The 27,049-nt window shown below is 43.7% G+C and overlaps 1 protein-coding gene across 4 annotated transcripts in view; it reads right to left on the bottom strand.

The window, feature by feature from the left end:
* The window catches only part of Ston1 (stonin 1), a 49,374-nt gene that overhangs the window by 5,321 nt on the left and 17,004 nt on the right, over nucleotides 1-27,049 (bottom strand). For 2 of the 4 annotated variants that reach the window (XM_020176928.2, XM_074049647.1), the window contains exons 2-3: nucleotides 7,523-9,476; nucleotides 465-667 (exon numbers count right to left, since the gene is read on the bottom strand). In XM_020176928.2, the coding sequence (XP_020032517.2) occupies nucleotides 465-667; nucleotides 7,523-9,431 (2,112 nt within the window). In that variant the 5' untranslated portion in view covers nucleotides 9,432-9,476. Of the gene's footprint in view, nucleotides 1-464; nucleotides 668-7,522; nucleotides 9,477-18,634; nucleotides 18,923-19,044; nucleotides 19,490-27,049 lie in introns of those variants that run through there. The other 2 variants (XM_074049646.1, XM_074049648.1) reach the window with 2 other exon arrangements.

Raw genomic sequence — 27,049 nt, 5'->3', positions numbered from 1 at the left:
AAACACATTTACCCAACAGACAAGACTCCTTAGTCAATGAGTTAGGAAAACTAGGTTAAGTAAGTTAAACAAGTTTTCTTATTGCAGGACTTCTCAGAGCCTTCATTTAACATTAATTTAGTATATGGTAGTTCCTAACTTATATTTTTCTTGGATCACTGTATGAGACACATGTTCAGTATGTTTTGGGAAATGCTACTTGAACATCATAGTCTGTATTATAAATATGCTTCCAAGATGTTAAATTCATTTTTAATGTCCTGTTTTTCACTGAAAATAGTGACCATCAAGTTTCCATGGCTGAGCTCTTCCCTAGTTAAGTATTACACACACACACACACACACACACACACATATTCACACACACACTGTCACCTAAGAGAGGACAAAGCAGTTATTTAAAGCCAAACCAGAAGCCAGCCTCCAGCTCTCGAAGCCCCAACTTGAACCAAGGTGGGATGTACCTGGATGTTGTAGCAAGCTCGCTGGTGAACATGTTTCTGTGGCTGGACATCACTGTCCACCCCCAGAGAGCTGACCTCTGTCCTTGAGGCATAGGTGTCAGGCATCGAGAACTGCACAGTAGCAAATGGATACCAATCAGATGGAATTTCTTGGTCCGATCCAAGTTCTAGTTTGTATGACAGACATTGGGGATGATCAGGACCTCGAGGAAACAGAAATCCAATGGTCAAAGTATTTCAATGGCAACTGAATGTTTCTCCTGAACATAAAAGGCAATTCCATTAGTATTACGGCAGTGCCAGTTCCAGCTAAACAGCACCCATCAAAATCCACACACAATATGTACCAAGTAGGAGGAAGTCCATCTGCATTTTTGTGACCTAGCTCTAAAAGAAGTACAACTTTCTTACTATACACTGCATAGACCATCCCTAGAATGCTTTCACTTGCAAACACCGCAGCGTTTTCTCTAATTAAAAGACAACAGTAATAGTTATATGAAACATAATTATTTGGCTCCAATGTGCTTTAGGTTAGAGAAACCTCTCTCCTAAGTACACTGAATAGACTTTCACAACAATACTTTTCTTACCACTGTTTACAGATAATGCAAAGGTAAATTTCAAATTATATCCTATTTTAAAAGTCTGATTTTTAAAAGTTAAGCTTGAAATTGTATTACATTTCAGAAATATTCCAAGCAAGAATTCTTTTAGAATAGATTTTTTTTTCACTGCTGTAATTCTCAGTGGTCTTTCTGATTAGAATAGATATCCGGGTAGAGGTGAGCATACTGGCCCTCAGTATTTCCATCTAATATTTGTTCACACTCAATTCAATTTGTTATTTATTTGGTTTTGGTTTTGGAGTACTGGAGTTTGAACTCAGGGCCTTATGCTTGCTAGGCAGGCATTCTACCACTTGAGCTACACCACCAGCCCTTTTTGCTTTGCATTTTTTTTTTTTTGAGATAGAATCTTGCTTTATGCCTGGAGTGGGCCTGGACTGTGATTCTCCTATTTATGTTTCCTCAAGTAGCTGGAATGCAAGCAAACATGTACACTGCACCCAGCCATTGGTTGAGATGGGGTCTCAAGAAAATTTTGCCCACACTGTACTTGAACTGAAATCCTCCCAATTCCCATCTCCCAAGTAGCTAGGATTACAGGCTTGAGCCACCATGCTCAGTGCAATTTGTCATTCTTGAACATCTGAACTACACCAGGCTAGGCTCTGAGCCAGATCCAGAAATAATGGACATACTCAAAGATCTTTTGTGGTATCACACTGTGTGTGTTTGTGTATTTCACTGTAGTAGCTTTACAAATGGCCCCTGATCATGCCACATTGTCCACAGCATCTAATATCCAATCTTTACTTAAATAAATGGATGAGAAGACAGTAATTTCAAAACCCACATTACACTACTGTACCACTGATGTAAAATGAGAAAGATCACTTTCATCAGAGTAGAACTTTAGCCACAAAAACAAGAGTTTAAAGGATTTCACTTAATTCTTAAAAGATAAATTGCCTTTTGTTCTTTACAACCTGTTTCTTGTACAGAGACTAATAGGATTCTAAGGCTGTAAAAGCCTTGAGAAGTCATCAATTAACCAGCAGAAGTTCATTAGCCGTCTCCACTACTCACATGGAGGGAAGGAGAACAACGGCCTGTGAGGGGCCCTACACTACCCACACCACCACAGGCAGGGACAACTTCACTCACAGATGCCCCCAGTGAGAGGTTACATCGTTATCCTGTCTAGACTTCTGGCTGCAGCAAAGATACAGGAAGTTCATTTGCACTTAATCCAGGCACTTTCCAGTCCTGTGATGGCAGAGTGGTTAAGACTTAAAAACCCCGAACCAGTGCCTATTTAACAGCTGTGTGATCTTTGGCAAGTTACTCACCTTCATGAGCCTCAGTTTCCCCATCTGAGAATGAGGGCAATGATGATAACCTGAACCTTATAAGATGGTACTGAGGATAACCAACCAGCACTGGAGCAGTATTGTTCTATAGTGGCAGAGACTTTGTCAAATGATTTGATTTTAAATTCAGTATTATTATCTAATGACTATAATTTTGCTAACTGTGAATGCTACATGGAGCTGAAATGACACTGGAGATGATCTGATTAGATAGTCATACTTTATAGGAAAAAAATTGTGTGGGCAAGTTCTGCAACAAAAACTGAAGAAAAGAAATCAAACCTGAGTTGAAGACCTAGTACTTCAAAAATTATAGAAATGAGGACTTTCCAGCAGCTTTTCTTAAAAAGTGAAAAGACAACAGAGCATTTCCTTTCAAACTTTCTGGAGTCTTTTCCTGACATTCAAGAACTCAAAATATCCTACAATGTTTACTAACACATTCCCTCTTTAGATTTTGAGCTCCATGCCAACAGGTATTATGTGTGTCCTTAGCACAATGGCTTAAAGAATATTTGAGAATTTAGGAACAAATGAATATAGAGGAAAGCCTTGTTATCTCAGTGATGACCACACGGGGACACTGTCCAGCTTTACTAACTGTAATGCAACATCCCTCTTTTGCTTAGGACAGGGAAATGCAAACCACAAAATCTTCTCAGGTCTGGTTGATACCAAATTCCTTGAGAACCAAAATATTTCACATCTGAAACCGAACTGTTGAGGGTTGAAGATAATGAATTGTAGGAGACTGACATAAATGGAGAGGAACAGGAACCAAAATGCTAAGGACAGAGAGCACAGTAGAAAAAAAAAAAGAGAAGGATTGGGGATGTATCTGCTAACTGACCCTCCACCACACACCACTCGGTGTGTACAGAAACACAGCAGAATCAGGCCCACCTCACTGGTATGGTGATTCCTGCCCACTCAACAAGGTTGAGAAGCACAGCTCTGAGCCAGAGAGTCCTTCTGGGCCCCAACCTCCTCCCTCTACACGTCTTCTCAAAAGGCGAATTAGACTACAGTCTGACCAGCACCCTTGTGTTCTCTCAATTGCCCTCCCCATCCCAATAATGCAGCAACCTCAAGGGCAGTGATCCCACAGTGCCCATCCCAGCCACTCAGAGCTGTACCCTGTCTTCCAGACTCCCTAACACGCCCACTGCCTTGTCCCCAGCATTCTTCTTGTTAAGATCTGAGCTGAACAAAGCAGCTTTGATCCCAAAGGATTTGTTCGGTGCATTATCAGTGTACAACTGACTGAAATACTTGCAAAACGCTGTTCTTTGTGGGCCTGGCACTGTGACAGTCTCCAGAAAGGAATCCCTGAAGGCCAAGATCAAGTCCAACCAACCTCTCCAGGAACATCCATTCTTATAATTGTTCTCAGTGTTCTCACTGATGCTAAATACCAGTGGGAGGGGAATAAATAATAGTACTGTAGAAGACAGACACCCAGTGCAAGGACAAAGATCTCTACTGAGGAGACCACACCAAGTGTCCAGCACAACTAGGTCAGTAGTTCTCAACCCGGGCTGCATGGGACAGCTTTTTATAAACCCCAACAGCTCGGTCCTACCCACAGAGAATCTGCTGGTATGTGTACAGGGGCCTAAGAATGTATACAGGTTGAGGGTCCCTTATTCAAAATGTGGGGGGCCAGAAGTGTTTCAGATTTTTCTTTGAATTTTGTAGTATTTGCATATACATAGTGAGACACTTTGGGGATAAGACCCAAGTCTAAATATAAAATTCATTTATATACCTTTATATACACCTTATATACATAGCCTAAAAGTAATTTTGTACCATATTTTAAGTGATTTTGTGCACACAAAGTTATTATGATGTGGAGTTTTCATAATGTCAGTGGACTTTGGAGCATTTCAGATTTCTGAAATTTGAGTTGGATGTTCAGCCTGTATGTCTGCAAAGCTCTAATGATTGTAACCTGCAGCCAGAGATGAGAGACAGACTTAATTTTCAAAGGCGAGGGGATCCCAGGCTAGCTCAGCTCATTGAACCCTGACCTCGTTCCATCCCCTCCCTTGCCCCATGCCCATAGTCTGTCATCATCTTGGGACACCTATTCTGAATTTCCTTACCCACCACTCGGCTCCTCCTCATAGCTCCCACTGTCACTCCTGCCAGCTTTGTCACCTTCTGCCAGCCTCTCTGTGTCTATCACGAAATCCTCCCTCTCTCACAATGCTTATCTGTCTTTCTAAGACAAGATTTGATTGTCACATTAGACCTGAAGACACCGATGGCCTGTTGAGAAACTCCGAGTCACAGTATGGCTCACAAGGTCTTCATGTGCTAGTCATATTCTAGCATGACTCCCTCAGTCCCAAAATTTAGGTGAGATCCCCACCTCCATGCCTGTGATTCTGCTGCTTCTAACTGTGATGGAAATCCTACTGACTGTTCCACACCAACCTCAACCACTGGCTCTCCAGCCAAGATTCCCTAGCAGCAGGAACTAGATTGCACTGTTCTCTGGGATACCCATTGTTCATGTTTGTGGCTGGAACAGAGTATTTCTGCACAATGCACCTGGGGAGGTGCCCCTGGGTCTGTCTCACTTGCTAGACTTTTACATTTTAAAGACCAGGATCATATTTATGTCTGTATCTCCCACGCATCCTGTGCAGAGTTTATACCTGGAGGAAATTTAGTGGATGGCTATGGAATGAATGAAAGGAAGGAGTGGGCCCTCCTCTCTCAATAAATTCTTGTTTACTGAATCAGTTAACCACACCTGGGAATTCTGGGAAAATGATCTGCTATAAACAGATAACTTTCACAAGAAGTTTTACATTTTTCCACTTCCAAAATTGGAAATGGTGGTCGGTTTGAAATAATAAGCATGGTTGTCTCCTCCAAGTCAAACAAGTACTTAGGTCCTTCAGAGCTTCCTGGAGTACCTGCTTCAAGCAAGGCAGCAGGATGGGCTCCCAAAGGGTCCCCCTGCCCCTCTGACCCCAGCTGTCCAAGCCAGCAGGCTGAGCTCCATGCACTCCTCTCTTGGAGGCATCTTTACTACTTCAAATCTGTGCAAAAACTATGTTTCATCTTTTGTTCCAGTCCCAGAGACCATCTGTAGCTTCCTGGAGGTGGTTCTGGAAAGCCTTCCAGCCTGTCTGCCTTCCTGTCTTTCCTCTTGTCTTTATCAAAATAAAAGCCAACATTCTGATTTTGTCTTACCCCTCAAGCCTAAAAGTAGCACAAGTAGCTTTCAAAATAGATCACTTAGAACCTGGTACTCAAGACATCTGGACTTGTTTCCCTGGTGTGAAAATAACCTGAGAAAAGCCCAGTTATAAAAGATGGTTTCTCTATGGATTAGATCACAGGAGATACTGGCCTTTCCATCACACTGGAGTTAGCCAGCAGGCACCATTGGAGACCACCTATTATAATCAGCTACACCAACACCCCTGTCCCTTCCCCGAGCCTGGGCTAGCCTCACTATGCTATAGGGACAGAATCATAGCTGATAGGAGTCATGAGACTGTGGTGAGGTAGAATGTGGCATCAATGAAGGAAAGTGTGGAGTGTCCCTAATAGTGGACAATTAGTCCTTTTTGCCCAGGAGATGCAGGCTCCTCGGTCCAGAAAGCCTGTGTCTCTTACCTGCTGGACCCTGTCATAGCTCAAGCTCCAGGCAGTTGATAGGCATTACCAGCAAGCTGCATGTCATAGACAAGGTGGCACCACAGCCTCCAGGAAGTTGTCCACTACAGGTGGGTTCTGCCCGAGATCATTCACAGCCTACAGGGAAGCACTCCTCACCCTGGTGACATGGGCAGTTCATCTGGGGAGTTCTTCATACATACTAAGACCTAGGTCCCTCCCTTCAGGGATTCTGATTTAATTGTCATGAGGTGAACATCAAGATTATTTAAAAGCTCTCAGGATATTCTAACATACAGCCTAACTATAGTAGGGCCACCCCAAATAAAATGCTCCCTTAGCCTGGACAGGCCTAAGATGAGAGTTAAGTTCCCCTGAAGTCTATAGTAGCTGTGAGCTATTTGCAGAGACCACATCTTATTCATCTTTCTCCCCCACACTTGGTACAGAGTAAGTGCCCAGTAAAGATTTGACCGAGTAAGTAAAGATGGATCGAACAATCAACTCAGTTCCTGCAAACCTGCCCTAAATTTATCTCCACAATCCAGTGTTCAGCTAGAAAGACCTGAAAAAGAAAAAATAAGAGAAGCCAGGCTGGAGGCATGGTTCAAATGGTAGAGCATTTGTCTAGCAAGTACAAGGCACTGAGTTCAAGCCCAATACCTCCAAAAAAAGAACTCTAGTTTCAAAATTTGCATTTCTGTTTTATTATACTGTGCTCGTTAATAATTTGCTATTCTAAAACTAAATGTGGGGCTAGGACTATTTTTTCAAAGTTCTGAACTTTAATTTTTTTTAATTAACTGAATTTTTAATGTTGGGTTCTATCTACTTAATTTCCTTTTCTTTTCTTTTTTTTTTTTGGCAGTACTGGGGATGAACTCAGGGCCTCATGCTTGCTAAGCAAGTGCTTTACCACTTGAGCCAATTCCAGCTTAAGTAGCTGCTTAATTTTAAAACAAATTGAGGTGGTCAAATAGGTAAATTCATCCAAAGAAACCAATTTGGTTAAAAATGAAAGATAGTCTTTTTCAGAGAGCAAGGAAGACATATCACCATATTCTAAAAGAATACAAGAAATGTTCAGGAATACTCAGGTGGAGGTCTTTAAAGATTGGTTGGGGAATCTAAGCTACGTTAGAAATATTTTTAGTATTTTAAGGTTGACAGACTGGTGCCAAGAAGCCCAATCATAGATGGCTACAAATTTTCCCTCGGTGCCGCCATCCACAACGAATTCCTAGTCCGGAATGGCATTTCTTAGGATATTAAAAAGATGGGAAAAGTTGAACTTTTCTGGTAGAAGTAGGCACAAGAGGAAATAAAGCAGCTGTTTGGCTAACTGTTCCATCTGCCCCCTCTCCATGGAAGCGAGGCCTCGGCTGACAAATTACCATCTCTCTGCCTGGTTTGCACCCGAGAAGGAGGGTGAAAGCATTTATGCTATCTCCCATGAATAGCAACTGAGGTGTTGGATATTTACTTGAATTTTTATCAGGAAGCCGATCTATCTTCCACACCACAGCTCCGTAGGCACTCTCATATTTTGCTGACCCCACGGTCACCTGAATAACAGGTTCAGATTCAGGTTCATGTGAACTTCCCAGACATGCCCGGCGGTTCATTTTGGCTTTCAGAGACTTCTGCCTCTGGAGGTTCATGGTCCAGAGGGCCTTGATCCACTGAGATGGGACAGGAAAGTGTATCATTATATTGTCACAGCACTTCAAGGTACTGGTGTGAGATGGCCCTGGAGCCACAGGCGCAATGTTGACGAAGGCCTGAAGTTCCACATATGCCCCCTGGACAACCACTACAGACTTCACAGAAAAGGGAAGATCATCCCCGCCATACAAAGTCTTGAAACGCATCAACTCAAACCGGCAGGCATCAAGAGGTACAAACTTAATGATTCTTGATTGCTGAAACGCCTGGTCTTTCACACATTTATGAAAATAGTAGTCAAGAATATTGATTCCCTTCCTTTCTGGGTCTTTTTCAAAATAGCAGTCATCGTGCTTCTGCAGCTCAAGGTCATTCAAGGTTAAAAAGCATTCTGTGTTCCCATTCACAAAGCAGAGGCAGTAGATTTGAGTTATCACAGCACTTTCAACCAATTTCCCATCTTCTTTAGTGACTTTACCCCAAAAGTTGTCCACAATTTCCAGGGAAATCTCTTGCTCCTCATAGTTCTTCTTTGGTTTTGGAATAGCTGGCAGCTTTGTCAGCTCCTCCTCCACAGTAGTCAGAAAGTCAAGGAAGTCACGATACTCTGTGGACCCCAACTTGAGCATCTGCTCTATGTCTGCTTCATGAACCACTTCTGTCTTAGGATGGTACTTCCTCTTTTCTGTGTAAGACACATGCTCAATCTTCACAGTATGGATCTTTCCTGCCATGCTAAAATTCTCAACTTTGGGTTCAGAAAGCCTGCAATGGGGATCAAGCTGCAACTCTTTGAAGGGTTTCTCTAACCCCTGCTCGTAATACATTTGCAATATTCCTCCAGGTAGCACTTTCAGAAAAATTGGTCCCCACTGGCGGGAAGACATCATGTTCTTCTTCTCAGGAATTCTCAGCATGAAGGACCATCCAGATTTTGGCTGACTCCTGAAAAGTGTGGAGGGGACAAATGAAGAGGCAGAGTCTTCAGCATATGGACGCTGCATAGACAAATTTCCAAGAGGGTCTTGGTTCTCAGCTGACTGGAGATGTTCAAGCTTTTCACAGATGTAGCTGAGTGAACATTTATTTAGGCTTTTTTGATCAAGAGGCATCTCCTTGTCTCTTGATAAGAATGGCTTTCTGCTTCCTGGAGGGTCAAAGGCAAACTGAGAAGAACTGCCCCCATCTTTCCAAAATGGATTTGAAAAAGCACAGTCTTCCCGAAAATATTGAAACCATGGAGCATCAGTTTGGACACCTAGGCTGTCAGCCTGCCGAGGGGTGTCCTGTGGAGGACCAACTTTGGGAGCCGGGGGTGTACATGAGTGGTCACTGGGTAAGAATGCAGTTGGTTTAGTAGGTGTTAAGGAAGAACTTGTTCCTGCTGTCAGGGGGCTATTTGAAGATTCTGGAATAGGATAAAGCACATGAGTCCCTGCTTTAGGGATGCCAGGAAAACCTGGGAAATCTTTGGTAGGGGTAGAAAGAGGAGAATTACTTGGAGGTCCTGGACTGAAGTAAAAGTCAACAATGGGAGAGGACAGAGGGGTGCTGCTGGTAGAGGAAGATCCACTAGGAAATTCTTTAAGGCCAGGGAGGTTCAGCTTAAGTCCATTTGGTCGACAAACACCTTGATTCTCCAGAGGGAAATTCTTAGACTTTTGAGAAGATTGAAAAGCAGGGTCATCATCAAAGGTGACCCAGTTGCCTGGGTTTGTGGAGCACATCTTCAGGATCAGGTTGTGGTCGTGTTAAGGAATCAGATACGTTGTCTGTTAAATGAGAAAGAAAAATAAAAATATGAAATGAAGGGGAAGAACAAATTACTAGAGCCTTTAGTTTTGAGAAAAACTTGAATGTAAAAGCATACATATTTACTGAATGCAAAGAAATGCTTTAAAACGATAATCTTTTTTACTGGGCACCAGTAGCTCATGCCTGCAATCCTAGCTACTTGGAAGGCTGAAATCAGGAGGATCATGGTTCGAGACCAGCCCAGGCAAACAGTTTGTAAGACCCCCACCTCCCCATCTCCGAAAATAACCAGAGCAAACTGGACTGGAGGTGTGGTTTAAATGGTAGAGTACCTGCTTTGCAAGCATGAAGCACTGGGTTCAAACCCCTGTATCATCAAAAAAAAAAGTAACTTTTTTTGATGGAGGAATGAATAAGAAAAAAACAAGATCCAGCTATACATTGTATAGCAAAGTCTTGATTTATGTTTAAAGATACACAGAGACTCAAAATGAAGGGACAGAAGAGGACACTCCAAGCAAATAATGGAAACCAAAATAGATCACAAGGTCTTATAGTTTGGGTTGGAGGCATGGCACAACTGAAAGGCTGTGAAGCCACTTGTAGGCAGGCCTCATGGAAGAAAGTTAGATGGAAGGAATTATAGAGCCCTGCTGCCTTTTCCTCTCTGTCTTTTAGCCTCAGCCATGGGGATGACAGTCTTCCTCTTCCACTCACTTCCATTGAATGCTGCCTTCTACAGGTCCAAAAGCCATAAGTCAACTGACCATGGGATAAGACCTCTCAAACTGGAAAGCAAAATAAACCTTCTGCTTTTTAAGGTTGATTAGCTGGGATATTTTCTTACAGATAACTAACACAGGGGGGCATACTTACATCTGACAATATAAACTTTAAGTCAAAAAGTATTAGGAGACAAAAGGACATTTCACAAGGAAGATATAAAAATCATAAATATATATAACAATCTGACATCATAGGATCAAAATATATGAGGCAAACAAAACTGAAGGGGGAAACACATAGCTAAACAATAATAGATTTCAATATTCCACTTTCAATAAGATACTATAACCTGCCAGGTGCTGGTGGCTCACACCTGTAATCCTAGCTACTCAGGAGGCAGAGCTCAGAAGGATTGAGGTTCAAAGCCAGCCAGGGCAAATAGTTCTCAAGACTCTATCTCAAAAAAACCCAACACGGCAAAGGGCTGTACAGTGGCTCAAGGTGTAGGCCCTGAGTTCAAACTCCAGTACTGAAAAATGTAAAAGAAGATACTATATCCTGATGGAAGATCATTAAGAAAGAGAGAGAGAGGACTTGCACAACACTACGGTCCAAATGTGCCTACCAGACATATACTGAACGTTCCATCCATCAGTAGCAGAGTGAACACAAATTCTTCTCAAGCGCCACAGAACATTTGCCAGAATAAAGCATGGTAGGTCACAAAGCAAGTCTTAAATTTAGGAAGATTGAAATCATATATATATATATCCAACCATAATGGAATAAAACTAAAAATCAACAGCAGTAAAAATTCATACATGTGGAAATTAAACAACATGTAACCCAAATGATGGATAAATAAACTGTACAGTCACATAATTGCAAAGGGGTGTGAGAAGAATTAGAAAATATCTTGAGACAACTGAGCACAGGGCTTCCATCTATAATCCTGGCTACTCAAGAGGCAGAGATTGGGAGGATCAAAGTTCGAGACTAGCCAAGACAAAAAGTTTGCAAGATCTCGTCTCAATCAATAAACGTTGGGCAGGGCGGTGCACACACCTGTCATCCCAGCTATGCAGAAAGCATAAATAGGATGATCAAGGTCCAGGCCAGCCAGGGGAATAAAAGCAAGACCCTATACAAAAAATACCTAAAGCAAAAAGGGCCGGGGATGTGGCTCAAGTGGTAGAGTGCCTGCCCAGCAAAGCACATAGCCCTGAGTTCAAACCCCAGTATCACACCCAAAAAAAAAAAAAAAATCTTGAGACAAGTGAAAATGAAAACACAGCATAACAAAACCTACGACCCAAGCAGTACTAAGAGGGAATTTTATGGCCATAAATGCCTACATTTAAAAATAAGAAAAAGAAAAGCATACAAAATAATAAAAATCTCATGTAAATAACATAGCTCTGGGCCTCAAGAAGCTACAAAAAGGACAAACTAAGCCTAAAGTTACCAGAATGAAAAAAAAATGACTAGAGCAGAAATAAATAAGAGATAATAGAAAAACATCAAGAAAACTGAGTCAGTTTTTTGAGAAATAAAAAAACTTTTCAACAAAAACAACAAAACTTTACCTAGACTAAGAATTTTTTCTAAAAACTCAAAATCAGAAGTAAAAGAGAAGACATTACAACTGATGCCAGAGAAATAAAAATTTCATAAGGGACTACTATGCATACCATACACCAAGAAACTGGATAACTTAGAGAGGATGGATAAATTCCTAGAAACAGACAACATACCAATACTGAATCACCAAGAAATAGAAAATCTGAACAGACCTGTAATTAGTAAGAAGCCTGAGTTAGCAATGAAACATCAAACACTCAAAGAAGAATTAATGTCAGTCCTCTTCAGACTCTTCAAAAAACTAAAGGGGAGAAAAGGGCAGCACTTTCAAACTCGCTTTATAAGGCCAGCATCACCCTGGTACCAAAACCAAAGACTACAAAAACAAACAAATGAAAACTACAGGCCAACATCCTCCAAAGAATATAAATGCAAAAATCCTTAAAAAATATTTGAAAACCAAATTCAACAGCACATTAAAATAGGCCTATACAATAATCAAGTAAGTTTTGGTTCAATGTGCATAAACCAATCAATATGACACATTACATTAACAGAACAAAGGATAAAATCCACATGATCATCTTAACAGATACAGAAAAAGCTTTGACAAAATTTAACGTTCTTTCATGACAAAAGTGCTGAATAAACTAGGAATGGAGTACTGCAATGTAATATCCACACATGAGAAGCCCACCCTAACACCATCCTCAATGTGAAGCCTGAAAGACTTCCTCTGAGATCAGGGACAAGACAAGCATGCCTATTCTGTCCACTGCTATTCAACACAGTGCTCGAATTCACAGCTAGAGCAATGGGCAAGAAAAAGAAGTAAAAGACACCCAAATGAAAATGGAAGAATCAAATTATCTCTGCCTCCAGATGGCATGATCTTACTTGCATGAAAGCCCTAATGATCACACACAAACACACACACACACACACAAAATCTGTTAGAACTAATAAGCAAGTTTAGCAAAGTTGCAGAATATAAAATCAACATACAAAACTTAGTTGTGTCTCTAAACACTAACAACAAATCATCCAAAAAGGAAATTAAGAAACAATTTCATGCATAACAATAGCAAAAGAATAAAACACTTAGGAAGCATTACAGCCAAGGGAGGTTATGAACACAAAACACTGCTGAAAAAAAAAAAGTAAAGAAGGTACAAATAAATAAAAAGGTATCCCTCGTTCATGACTGGAAGACTTAAAGCTGTTAAAATGGCCATGCTACCCAATGTAATGTATAGATTCAATTCCTACCAAAATCCCAATGGCTTTTTTTTTCAGAAATAGGAAAAAAAAAAAATCCTAAAATTCGTATGGAACCACAAACATCGAGAAAGAAAAGAACAAAGCTGAAAGCCTCACCTTACTGACTTCAAAGGATATTACAAAGCTAAGATAATTGAAACAGTATGCTACTGGCATAGACAGGCAGATAGATCAAGGGAATGGACTAGAAATAAATCCACGGTGCCAAGATTACACACTGGGGAAAAGAGACTGGTACTGGGAAAACTGGATTATCTACATGCAAAAGAATGGCATTGGACCCCTATATTACACCTCGCCAAAAATTAACTCAAAGTAGATACAAGGCCTAAACACAGATCTAGAAGTGTAAAACTCCTATAAGAAAACAAATACGAAAATCTTCATCACATTGGTCTTAACAGTGACTTTTTGGATGTGACATCAAAGCACAAGCAATAATAGCAAAAGTAGACAGATGGGACCACTTCAAACTGAAAAGCTCCTGCACAGCAAGGAAACAGTCGGCATAGTTAAAAAGGAATGAGAGAATATATTTACAAACCACACATCTGGGAGGGGTTAATATTCAAAATTCAAGCAATTCAATATTAAGAAAACAAATAGCTCGTTTACAAAATGGGCCAAGGACTTAAAAAGACAATTCTCCAAAGACACACCAAGGGCTAAAATCACCCATCATCAGGGAAATGCAAATCAAAACCATAAGACAACACCTCACACTTGCCAGACTGGCCATTATGAAAAATAAATAAATACAGGGAACTAACAAATGTTAGCAAGGATGTGCAGAAATTGGAGCCCTCATACACAGCTGGTAGAAAGTAAGACACTGCAGCTAGTGTGGAAAACAGCATGGAGGTTCCTCAAAAAATAAATAATAAAACCAAAATGACCATCTGATCGGGCAATTCCACCTTGCTGGTGCTGGGGATTAAACCCAAGACCTTGAGTGTGCCAGGCAAGCACTCTACTGCTGAGCTACAGCCTCAGCCTGAAAACTGAATCTTTTTGTTTGTTTGTTTTGGCAGTACTCAGGTTTGAACTCAGGACCCAGCACCTGCTAGGCACATGCTCTACCACTTAAGTCACACTCCTAGCTCTTGACAACAAAATCCTGAAGAGATATTTGCACCCTTTAGTCATTGCACCATTATTTGCCACAGGCAGAAGCAACCTGCATGTCCACTAATGGATGAAAAGATAAAGAAAATGCAATATATGCATACAAGGGAATTTTATTTAGCCTTACAAAGAAAGAAAGTTCTGACACACCTTTTGTGAGGTGAAATAAGCCAGCCACAGCAAGACAAATACTGCACGAGTCCACTTACGTGAGGTATCTGAGACAGTGAGGCTCACAGAGCAGAGAGTGGAATGTGATTGCCAGAGGCTGGGGAAGGGACAAACTGGGAGTCAGTCAGTGGGTGTAGCTTCAGTTATGCAAGGGGAAAAGTTCTAGAGATCTGCTATACAAATGAATAGAGCTAACAAAACTGCACTGCACCCTTAAAAATTTGTTAAAAGGATAGATCTTGTAGTTTACCACATTTGAAAAAAAAAAACTGAAATACTTTTGAATCCAATCACTAAGTCTTTATGTGAGTGACTACTATGTAAGTCAGACCTTGTTAGTGCTATGAAAAAAACAGGAGGAGTGAACCCATTCACAGCCCAAAAATTTATGAAGTTTTTACTTCAGAAGCATTCTGGAACTCATGGCCTCATTTATCAAAATGACCTGAGAAGTATATTATCATTCCTGTTTCATAGCTGAGATTACCTAAGGTTAATTCACCCAGCCAGTAGGAGGTAGAGTAGGGTCCTCTGTAAAATAACAGCTTTATTGGTATCATTCACATATATAAAACCCACCCTTTCCAAAAGTATGCAATTCAGTGTTTTTTTTACAGTAAATTAACAGAGTTGTACAACCACTGCCCTTATCTAACTCCCCCCACAAAGAAATCCTGTACCTACTACAGTCATTCCCATTCTCCCCTTCACCCGGGCCCTGGAGGTCACTAATCTATTTTCTGTCTCCATGAATTTGTCTTTTCTGGACATTTTGTATAAATGGACTCACACACTATACAGGCTTATATCTGGTTTTGTTCACCTAGCATAATGATTACAAGGTGCATCCACACGGTAGCATGCATCAGGGCCTCCATTCCTTTTTGTGAGGCTCACTACATTTTGTTTATCCATTGGTCAGTTAAAGGACATCAGTTTATTTCATCACTATTATGAATAATGCTATGAATATTTATGCATGTTTTCTTTTGCATATATGCGTACATATGGAAAGAACCAGGATTTAAACACAGGTCACTTCAGTCCAATCTGATATGACATAAATAACTGAAATTATTCTAATGACCGCAGAGGCACTGAGCTGTAAGGACCACAACCATGAGCTGGCGATGGAGCAATCTGACTCCCTGGCACTGCTCTGACCCCTGCCAACTGTGTGCACAACCTGGAGACACCTTCAGTGATTACACTAGGATCATCTCTGGAGTCCTTTCCAACTCTCAAACAGTTCTGCGTGGTTGACATCGGACTGACAGTGTTTTCAAAAGCAGAAACTGTGTTACCACTAAGCTCCTGGGGCTTTGTGCTGGGATGTTTAACCACATCTCCAAACCGACAGAAAGTGAAATCCATGAGCTCTATTGACCGGAAACTTCAAGTTTGCTGTCCTGACGGCCCACAGAAAGGCCTATTTTTCTCCCTCCAGCCCTCTCCTTGTGGATAAGGAAGGCTCACCCAATGCAATCATCAAGCTTGGAAAAGAGCCAAAGCAAAGAGAGAGGGCCTTGGGTTCCACTGGGGACAGAGGCTGTGTTGTCATTTTCTGCATCTGCACATTCCTCAGGGCACAAAAATGCTCAGTGGCGCAGCGGCAGGCTGGCTGGCTCTCTGAGGGCATTTCACTTGACTGCGCTTGGCCTGAAGTCACCAGGAAGCACTTTCCCCTGGGGACAGGAAGAGCAGCGTTTCCACCGGCCGCCGCCAGGGGGCTCAGCGGCAGGAAATCAGTGGTAGAGTTTCTGGACCCATCCTCGGCCATCAAAAGGAATCCAGCCAAAACAACCCCTTGCAGAGATGGTGAAAATATTTACCTTAGTGGGGTTTATTAAAATAAAGAAGACAGGGGAGCAAGAAAAGAAATAGCTCGGCTTCAGCCCGAATCGGACTTTCATCCGTGCCTCGATTTGGCCTCATCAGTTTTCCATCCGTTGCTTCCAGATGCTCTGCAGTGGTGTTGGGTTCTTTGCTCTTGCTGATTACGAGACACGTCAACTCATTTCCATAAGCCAGAGAACTCAGTCCCATGACTTTGTAAGCGGCCCTACTTTTTTTTTTAAGCACACATAAAAAGCCTCCTACCTTGAACCCCAAATCCATGCAAAGTGCATTCCCAGACCCCACCCTCCAGGAGCATTTGTCCCTAGGAGACACTAGGTGTAACAGGAACCCAAGCCTTTGTCCTGCTTAAAAGGCCAGGGTTTGACAGCTGCAGGTGGCTCATGCCTGTAATCTTAGCTATTTGGGAGGCTGAGATAGGGAGGATAGCAGTTCGAGGCCACCCGAGCAAACAGTTTGCAAGACCTCATTTCCAAAATAACCAGAGCCAAATGGACAGGAGGTGTGGGTCAAGAAATAGAGCACCTGCTTGGCAAGTGCAAACTCCTGAGTTCAAATCCCACTCCCACCTTAAAAAAAAAAAAAGAAAAGGTCAGAGTTTGATGCTGTTCTGGACTGGATGGAGCAGCTGAGATTCAGGGTTCTCAGTCAAGACAGCTTTGCTTCTTTCTGTGCTCCCCAACCCTAATCCTCTTGCTGGCTTTATCACACCTATTTCCACTCATGGCCATTTCTCTTGCCTCTGTCACCCCCTCTCTCTGAATGACCTCATCTTTCTATTCTGTTCCCAGAGCCTCTACCCAGCAGTTGGCTCAAAGTCAACAATTAGGGCCAGTTACACCCAGCACTTTCTTTCCCTCCGAGCCCCCTGACAGGCAAGGGGAATCCACCCTGCCCAGAACCAGGTCTGTCAGAGGCTGGCTGGGGCTCCAGGGGGTCTGGGAGGGCCCAGAGCTGCGGAGACGCACTTGCCTTCAGTCCATTCCTGCACCCAGGCTGCTTCGGGACACCGGAAGGCAAACATCTTCAGGCTGCAGCATGGATTTAACCTCACTTTTGTCTTGCTTTTCCCTGCACTGTGATTTGGATCTAGAAACGCACCTGTGCCCCCGAGGACCTTATGTCTGCCTAGTGACAGAGACCTGCACGGGAAAATCTCATCTAAACTCCACAACCATCCAGAGGTCCAGAGTCTAGTTACCGCAGAGCTTGGGACCAGGACCCCAGGCTCCTTCCTGTCCCCTGACACCTTCCTCAAAGCAAAGATTCCTCCAGTCTGGTTCTCTGGCTCCTTTCTCAACTCTGCAGCCCACCCCTCCCTGCAGCCCAAAACCTTTCAGAGGTCTGCTTTCAGTGGGTGTGGATTATCCCCCAAACTTCTAGAAGACAATTCCAGACAGAGTTCAGGGACAGGGCACGACACCAAGACTCTGAATGCGGTGCAGACAGAAAAGGAAAATGCACTGCAGTGGAAATTTCTAGAAATCCACTTCCGAGGTTTAAAGACACCGAAGAGGAGGATTTGCTTCCCGTTAAGACTGTTAGACATTCTTTATGGCTGCTGTTTTCAAAGCAGCACCAAAATATATTGAACTTAAGAACAAATTAAAAAGTAGACATGTTTGCCTATTCACACTAGGAATAACAATATAGGAAACCATGGCCTTACACCACAACACATACGACAGACGGCATTCAGAAACCTAGCACATTCTCTTGGATGTACCCCCAATTTAGGGAAGCCCTGTATCCACCATTCTAAATGTTGGATCAGCAACAGGAAGAGACGAGACCACAGCAAACACCCAAAAAGGCTGCAGTTGCACACTGCTCCTGCACTCCACCCCACTCTACCATTTAGGAAATCACACTGGAATTCCTGTAGGGGTAGCATGGAGACTATCATGAAATGACTGGAAATTATTTCAAAAAGTAAATAATAATAGCAATGCCTTAAATGTTACAATACTATTGCAACACACCTTATGAATAAGAAGCCCTGGATGGGAAAATGTCTCACCAAAAAAGAATTTGGGGTAAAAACATCCAAGTCATCCTAGGAAAACATCATAAGTGCTTGGTGTAGGGGCAAAGCTTTTGCAAGAAAGAATTGTTTCTCATTTATCAGGACATTTTCCACTTTGCTTACAAGTGTCTGACACAAATTTGAAACTCAGTAACATTTTGATTAGATAATTTTAAATGATCTTTTTAATTTTCTTCAAAGTAAGACAGGCTCTATACTACCTCCCCAGTTCAAAGAATCACTGAATTTTTGAGTTAGGAAAAATTAACCACACTCAGGAACACTTAAACAGTGCTCCTGATATGCTAATCGCTGTATGTGAATGACCTCATTCAATATAACCTCAGGAGGTGATATTATCATTTTGTAGAAGAGGAAAATAAGACTCAGAGAGGCTAAGCTACTCACCTAAAATCACCCAGCCAGTCAGAGGCAGAAGAAGGTGCCCTTGAACATCTGGCTTTGAGGAAAGCAAATCCTGGGACAGTTTTCCCCCCAAATTGCTCAAGAACAATAGCCCAGCATAGATTTGGGCTGTTTCTGAGAATGGCTTGCATAACTCGGCCTGTCCCTCTTTCCCATGTCAACTGGCCATGCAACCCTCCGTAATGAGCGATTGCTCGGAATGGTCATTTAACAAACACCTTTGGGTGGCCCTCCCTCTAGAAGCCACCCAGGTGCATCATCTGATTCTCCAAACTAAGTCCCTGTTAAGTCCTCCCCACAACAGCCCCAGGCCCTCCATTCTGCTATTCTTTGCAGTTCTCCTCTCCTTTTCTTCAGAAACCATCCAATAAGATGTACAGATAGAGTTCTACCTTCTTCTGCAACCGTAGAAATCACACTGGATGCTTGTGGCTGGTGATGCAGCATGCAGGTCCTTTGCAACTGAGGACTTTGTCCCCATCACAACCTGTAAGGGTAGAGAACAGCCTCCTATCTGGCCCCAACATGGCTTCTCTGTAACTGCCTGACGTTGGGGGAAGACATTCGAGGAGGTCTCAGAAGAGCTCAGGATGTCAACACCTCTGGGTGGCCTCCTGCTATCAGCCACGACCCAACTGTCACTGGTCACGCAGAATTATACTCTAGCCTCCGGAGCATGTCTGGCCTCCCGGGAAGAAGCTGGCCTTCCCTCGTATGCCTCTGACTTTTTGCTCTGAAACAATGCGGCACAATGCACAGAAAGAATGTCTTAATGTCAGTATCTGTGTGTTTTCATTGGCTGTTCCCCAAATAAGGAATTCTCAGACTCCTGCAGCACCAGCCTCCTCCACAGCAACTTTCTAAGCAGACCCAGCAGCCTTTGCAAAGCCTCTTGCCTTGTGTGGCTGGAGGTCCTTGCTATTGCAGGACGCATAGCAGAGAAACAAAGCCCAAGTCCCAGGCAGGCCACTGGGTAAAAACCACATCAGGAAGAACTTCCCTATAGGTTTGTTTTGCCAGTGTCATTGTTCCAAGTATCAGTCCTATAGTTCTCCCTTTGAAGGCAAAGCTAAAAGTTCGAAACAGAAAGGAAACTTAAGACAACATAAGACTTTAAGGAAAAGGAAGAGCCTCGCCCTCCTCTTAGGTCAGGCAAAAGCTGCAGGAGCCATATAGTATTAGCACATATGTTCTGCAGCCCGTAACAGTCAATCACAAACATGTGTGGTATTTGGTTCAGCTATGTGGCAGGAAATACCATTTGGAAAATATTAAACCAGAGCACAATCTACCAACGCCTTCAAATACTATCAGCTCTGGTTCAGCTCAACTCCCCAGCCTGCCCCTCCCTGGAGCATTTAGTCTTCACTTTTCTGGCATGAGTTTGGGTCCTGACTATTCTTTGCGGCTAGCTGTATATTCTATTTCCTAAATTTCAGGAGTAGTGACAGAGGTTCCACCTTTGCTCAAACTCCAGGCAGGCTCAGAGCCTGCTTCTTGAAAAAGTCTAACAACTTTGGCCTATGAAGACTTGAACAAACATGAACACAGTTTCTAATGGCTCAAGGCCACAGCCCTAGGATGACACTCACCATGTCTGTCGGAGAACACAAGGCTGCCTGAAGGTTTCACTGTTTGTGTCAGCCAACACCTGGAGACAAGGCCCCTGCCTCCCAGGCTGGGTGGGAGGATGGGAGCTAACTTTGATAAAGGCCAGTGAGCATATCCAGATGGGTTTCACATGGACTAACCCTCTCTCACTTGTTCACTTCCTGACTCTACTGAACTCTAGCTCTCTTCCATGCTCCCAGACACTTCAGAACAAATCCAAGTTGAGTTCAGGTAATGCTAGAGTCTTTTCCCTATCAATTAGTCTCTTCTCCCACCTTAATGTCCAACTGTGTTTGGATAAAGATTTGGAGTTGGGAGCCATTCTGATTTTAATTTTTTATTTTTTTTTTGAAGGGGGAGCCATTTTGTTTGCAGTGCTAAGGATAAAATCCAGAGCCCTGAGTATGCTAGGCAACACCCTCAGCTACACCCCATCCCTAAAATTTTATTCTTATTACCATGACATTTTACAAACTATTCATACTTGTTCATGACATTGCTATAGACCCTGTAAAAACTTGCTAAGCAGAGGCCTCTGAGCCTCAGTTTTCTCATCTGTAAAATGGTAATCGGAATATTTATTTCCTATGTAAATTGCCTCATAGTAAGTACCCATATTGGCTAGTCTCTCCCGTTCCCATCTGCCCTTCCTTTAGCCTTTAGAACACACACTTTCTCTGGTCAGGAAAGTAGAGCCCTAAGTGGAGTCTGGGGAAGGACTGGGTCAGCTTGTTATGAATACATTTCCAGATCTGTGTCTTCATTCCACCTAACTTATGACCATGCCTCTGTCCTACCTTGGGATCTAATTCAATCAGCCTGACTGAATTCCTGTTCGTGGGCTGAATGTTTGAGTCTCCACAAAATTCGTATTTGGAACCCTAACCCCATTGTGTCAATACTTGGAGATGTGACTAAGTCATGGAGGTAGAGCCCCATTGATTTTAAGAAGAGGACAGAGAGTCAGCTCACTGTCTCTCTGCCACATGAGGGTGCAATGAGAAATCAGCATTCTGCAACCTGTAAGGCAGCCCTCACCAAAACCATGCTGGTACCCTGATTCAGATTTCCAGCCTTCAGAACCGTAAGATAGGAATCTCTATTGTTTCCACGTCATTCAGTCCTTGAAGACAGCATCTCCCAAAATGGAGAAGTTAATGGTTGTGAGGAAAAAGACCCAACATCAAATACACTTGAGAAATCCTGGTTAAAAAGGGTTGAAAGGGACTATGGGTATGGCTCAAGTGGTAGAGTGCCTACCTAGCAAGTGTGAAGCCCTGAGTTTGATCCCCACTACCACCAAAAAAAGGGGAGAAGGTGGACAGGTCCCTTCATGTCAGCTTTTCCACAGTCTAGAGGATACCACATTCTTGCAAGACTCTAGAAGGAGGAAGAAAGATACAGCCCTCCTCATAAACGCACATGGTGGATGTACCTCAGAACATTCTGGAACATGGAATTAGAGAACATACAGTCCACTTGAATTCTAGACACCTCAGTGTTTTCATTCTATTGCCAGCTTCTCTGCTACAACCTCAAGAACTAGCTCTGGGTCCACAGTGTCTTCTTTGAGCTAGGAGGTTCTTAGCATAGCTCCCAGACAAGCAGCAGCCACAGGCTCCTTTCCTATCACACCAGCAGTCTTCATAAAAGGATTCTGTCACCTGTACTTTCCCAAACAGGGGACCAAAGAGCTTCCATATGGACCATGGCTGGAATGACCCCTTGCATTTGACTAGAGAACACATGGAGAGGTTTTCTCCCCCAGAGCATCCTCTGGGCATCAACAGCAGTACCCAGAAGCTCCTGTCACTGTCCCTCAGACTGTCAGCACTGAAGCCTCCCACCCTTAGACCCTGGCCTTTCCTGGCCAAGCAATGGAACCCATAAAGAGGGATTCAGACCCTCCCTCAAGAATGGGGCTCTGGAATGCTGCAGGATGCCCAGTGTGCATTCTGCCAAGGCCATGTGATTGCAATCTGCCTCATCCCTACTCCACCATGCCCCTCTACCTGGTCATGTACCTTCACAGGCTTCTGGGTGCCCTTCTAAGTATCCCACTACAGAGGGCCAGCTCTCAACTGCATTTGAGTGACTGGCACAGAACTCTTGGGCTGTTCTCTCTGCAAAAATGAGCAACCAGCACGTGGCACAATCAAAGCCTGTCCAAATTGTGAAGCAGGAAGTTACATTAACGGGGACCTTCCTGAGCTGGATCCCTTGCACTCATGCTGGGACCCATACCAGCCTTCTGCCTGGTCTACAGCTCTATTCTCCATCCTTAGCACCTGTGGTTGGCAAAATGCTGACCTTCTGAAACTTCTGTGAAAGAGGGGACCCTCTTTCACAGGCTTCTGTCCTTTAGCCACAGCAATGGCTCACCTACAAGGACAGATGAACACAGAGGTCAGGTGCCACAGGCTTAAAGTCACCTAGCTTCTCACTACAGTTGCTTCTTCTCAGGCAAGTTGCTTTTGCCCTCAATTTTCTTATCTCTAATGTGAAAATAAATAACATCTACTTCAGAGAGGAAGAAATGCTTAAAAACATGGAGTTTTTAAATCTGCATTTGCCTTTGCTCCAAACTGAGGGCCCAAAAATGCTTGAAAGAGCACTAGTGAGAGTCTAGGGGCTTCTGTCCAACCCTGCACAGCCTCTCATTCACCAGCAAGAGAAAATCAAGGCACAATCTAACGTGTACTGGATTGAACTGTGAAATGAGAAGCACTACTTAATCAAGCAAGTCAGTGCAGCACCTGGAGACATCAAACACAATCAGAAAAAAAAAAACTGATTAAAGTGACACAGTCCTTTCTACATGTGACTGGTAACTGACAGGTTATAATGTGAAAACCCAGGTCCATACTTGTCATCTACAACCCAAGTCTTAGCCTCACTGTATACAGATGTTCTCAATAAGGGGTGGTACACTTCCCAGGGGACACTTGGGAGTGTCTGCAGACAGTTCTGATTGTCACAGCTGGGGGTGTGGGGTGCCACTGGCATCTAGTAGGTAGGAGCCAAGGAGGCTGGTACCATCTATAATGTAGAGGGACAGACAGAAAGACACACACACACATACACACACACACATATACAGAGGGAGAGAGGAAGAGAGAGGGAGAGAGAGGATAATGGAAAGGGAGAGAGGGAGGGAGGGGGGAAAGAGAGAGAGAAATTATTCCATCCAAAGTCCAAAATGTCAGTACTGTTCAAGTTAAGAAACCCTTGCTCCACAAGAGTCAGGGAGCTGGGAGTGTGATGAGCCTGGTGTCCACCCTTCTATATGGGTCTACTTTGTTGATTTTTTTGTTTTATTTTGTGTAGTACTGGAGCTTAAACTCAGGGCCTCATGCTTGCTAGGCAGGCGCTCTACCACTTGAGCCACTGCACATGGGTCTCTACATGGGTCTATTCTGGAGAGAATGAGTCAGAGGCCTAGACAATCTGCCTGGGGTCACAACTGAAAAGTAGTGCTGTCAGAATTGATCTCTGCCCCAAGTCCCAAATTCCATGCTCTTTCCAATTCACCATAAACTACCAACGCAGAAATATGAATAGGACAAAGAGAAGATAAAAGGTTGGGGTTTCTTTTGTTTGGTTTTTTTTTTTTTTTTAAGACTGATAGGACTTAAGGAAAAAAGAGGAGTTTGGCACTTAGAATAGCAGAAAAAAGAAGGCAGGAGGAGAAGATGGGAGGAAAGGAAAAGGAGAAACACACCCAGAAAGGCCAAGGTCAAACCAGTGCAGAGGCCAGAGACAACACAGACAGGAAGACTTTGGGGTTTCTGATTAGGTCAGTGGAGACAAGTGGGGAGGGCAGGGTGAGGCTACACTGCCAGTCTAAAAGCAAAGGGAACAGATGGCCTGCTCACCCTGATGGGTGCTGGGACCCGTTGGAGAGGCCAGGCTCCCCAAACCCTCCCCATCACCCAGATCCTGCCTCTGCAGCATGAGGCTAGGTTGGTTTCTGGGAGGGCAGGTTTCCAACGGCCCTATTAATGCTGCCTCTTTGTACCCTACCTACCTCCTGATCTCAGGAGCTGCACAAAGAGAACTCCAGGGCTGCCCACTCTCCAGAAAATTCAGCCCAACCCTGGCCATCAGAAGGAGGCAAACAAGCAACCCTTCATTAGGGCCAGCGCCCTCAAACAAGGCCTGCTTTCAGGACCACCTTCTGGCATTTGTGTTCCGTGGGTTCTCCAGTGGAAAGAGCAAGGCACTCAGAGAGAAGTGAGAAAGGGTGTAATCCCCCTAAGGGCTCCGGGGGTTGAGCTGGGGTGCAGAGTCCTGTGGTTACTAAATGGTGCCTCCGGGATTTTAATTCCAAATTCTCCAAGGAAACCATTATAAAAATCATCATACGTGATAAAGATAGCTGAAAGTGTTTTGGTTCAGATCACACATCATAAATATGCAAATCTCCTCCCCTCCACTCCCCTGTTCCCCCCTCCCTCCTGAAGATAAGCAGGAAGTCTTGGAAGTTCAAAAAACTACAAAGAGGATCTTTCTCCAGACTTAAATATTTAGTGTATAACCCAAATCAATCACTTTGCTACGAAAAATGGCCAAATAATTTATTTTAATTACCATGTAATTGTTAGTGTTTTAAGAGAACACAAGTAGCTAAATGGCCCAGAAAGGATATTTAATGCTCTAAAAATCAAATTCCTTCCCACACACTGAACAAGCTGCAGACTGGAATGAACTGTATGAGTGCAGGACCACCTTTGCAGGGAGTCATGTAGGAGCACCATCCTTGGGTGCTGGGCTTTGGGGAATGTCAGCCAAACATGCTGGTGCAAATTCTCGCACCACCCATGCCCTGTGTCTTCCTTCAGGTACAGAGAATCTCCCACATACTCCACTCTTTGCTGAGCATCTTGGAAGCCACAGAGATGAGAGGCCCAGAGGTATGGTCAGGAAAGCAAGAGTCTGAATCCCAGCCCTGCCACTGCCTAGCTGTACGACAAGGAGCAAGTTAATTTGATTCCCTGAGCTTTGGTTTCCTCAGGTATGAAGTAGGGACAACATTAGTTACTATTCGGGAGTGAATATGTATCTCCTCCCAAAATGCGTCTGTTGAAACTCAATCCCCAATGTGATCGAATTAAGAGGTTAGGAGGTGGGGCCATTGGGAGGTGATTAGGTCATGAGGGCTCCTCCCTTGTGAATGGAATTTGAACTCTTAGAAAAACTTGCTCACATCTACTCTGTGAGGACACAGTGAGAAAGTGTCGTTTATGAAGCAGAGCAAGCCCTCACCAGACATCAAATCCACTTTGATCTTGGGCTTCCCAGACTCCAAAACTATGAACAATACATTTCTGTTGTTCGTGGGCCGCCAGGTCTAAGATCTTTTGTTACAGGAGTCCAAATGGACTGAGGCAGTTACTTTAAGAGGTTCTTGCACACACTAAATAAAGCAACGTCTGTGAAATGGCAGTAAGTGGGGGAGATCCCAACAGAAACTGTCATTCCTACAGATTCCTGCTAAGATACTGATGACCTGATAGGAAAGGCCAAAGAAAACAAGAAACGAAAGAAAATGTGCTCACTCATCTTCCTCCACTAAACCCCACTGGGAGGCTGGGATGGGACAAGCATCACAGACATCAGGGCTGAGGGGAGGGAACTTCTGTGTGAGTAGAGACATGGGCAGCAAATCAGCCGTTCATGATTGAACTCTGCTTGTGTTTCTATTGATTTGAGTCATGTGCCAGTTAACAGCGTTGTGAAAGAAATTCTCCCACCTGGTCTTATTCACACCAATAAGCAGACACAAAATCCATTGATTATCACTATGGCGGGTGAGAGGTGATCGGGGCTGTGCATATGCCCCGCCCACCACCACCACCACCAATGGCGTTTTGTTTATCTACGACTGGTCCTGGTTGTTGACCACCAAGCTCACCCAGAAATGCCCACATACTGTGGATACAGAGGCTCGATCTATGGAGTTTCAGAGAACAAAAGCATGTTTCTATCCTCTCCCTCTCATGGACTTCCAAAATGTGTATGTGTATGAATATGTATCATACATATCAGAATTTAAGTCTGATTGGAAACAGTGACAAACACTGAGCATTGGCCTCTTTCTAACTTACAGAACTCTGATTCTCAACCTGAGATGCTTGGTCACGTGGCAGACTGACCTTCTCTGGACTCTGAGGAGAAGACTCCTCAGGAAGACTGTTCTGAGACCACGCCAGGCACAGACACTCTGCCCAGCAAGGCCCACAGGTTCCTACAGATCCAGCCCAGCAGAGCCAGGTTCACCAGGCTCTAAGGTGCTGGCTGCTTCCCACTGCTCAGCCTCCATCCCCCATCTCTGCTGTCTTCCCACATCCCTCTCTTCACCAGTGATTGTTCCCTAGCTCACAGCACATGGAGGTCCCTGGGTGAGATGTCTAATGGGCCTGGGAGCCAGTCAGCCAGTACATGGAGGTTCTGTTCCAGCTCTGCCTCTCTCTGGCTCACTGCTAGCAAGTGACTATCAACACCCTCTAACCTCCAACAGTCTATGAGGATTCATTCCCCCCAAGGAGTCTGCAGGAAGTGGTGCTGCCAAAGTCCCTTTCTGTATGCACTCTTCAGAACTCCACCCTGCAGGCTAGAGGCTTCCAAATATTACAGGCCACAACCATCTCTCCCATGCCTGCTCTTCTGAAATGTCACCTCAACCTCCTCCAGCAGGAGGGGCTCTGTGTCCCCTTCCTTGGATCTGGATGAGTCCTGTCACTGCTGTGACTGATGCGAACAACTTAGGGTAAGTGACTGAACTCC

This window comes from Castor canadensis, chromosome 12 (genome assembly GCF_047511655.1).
Source record: "Castor canadensis chromosome 12, mCasCan1.hap1v2, whole genome shotgun sequence".
Taxonomy (NCBI): Eukaryota; Metazoa; Chordata; class Mammalia; order Rodentia; family Castoridae; genus Castor; species Castor canadensis.
This window is presented reverse-complemented; position numbering and strand designations above follow the sequence as displayed.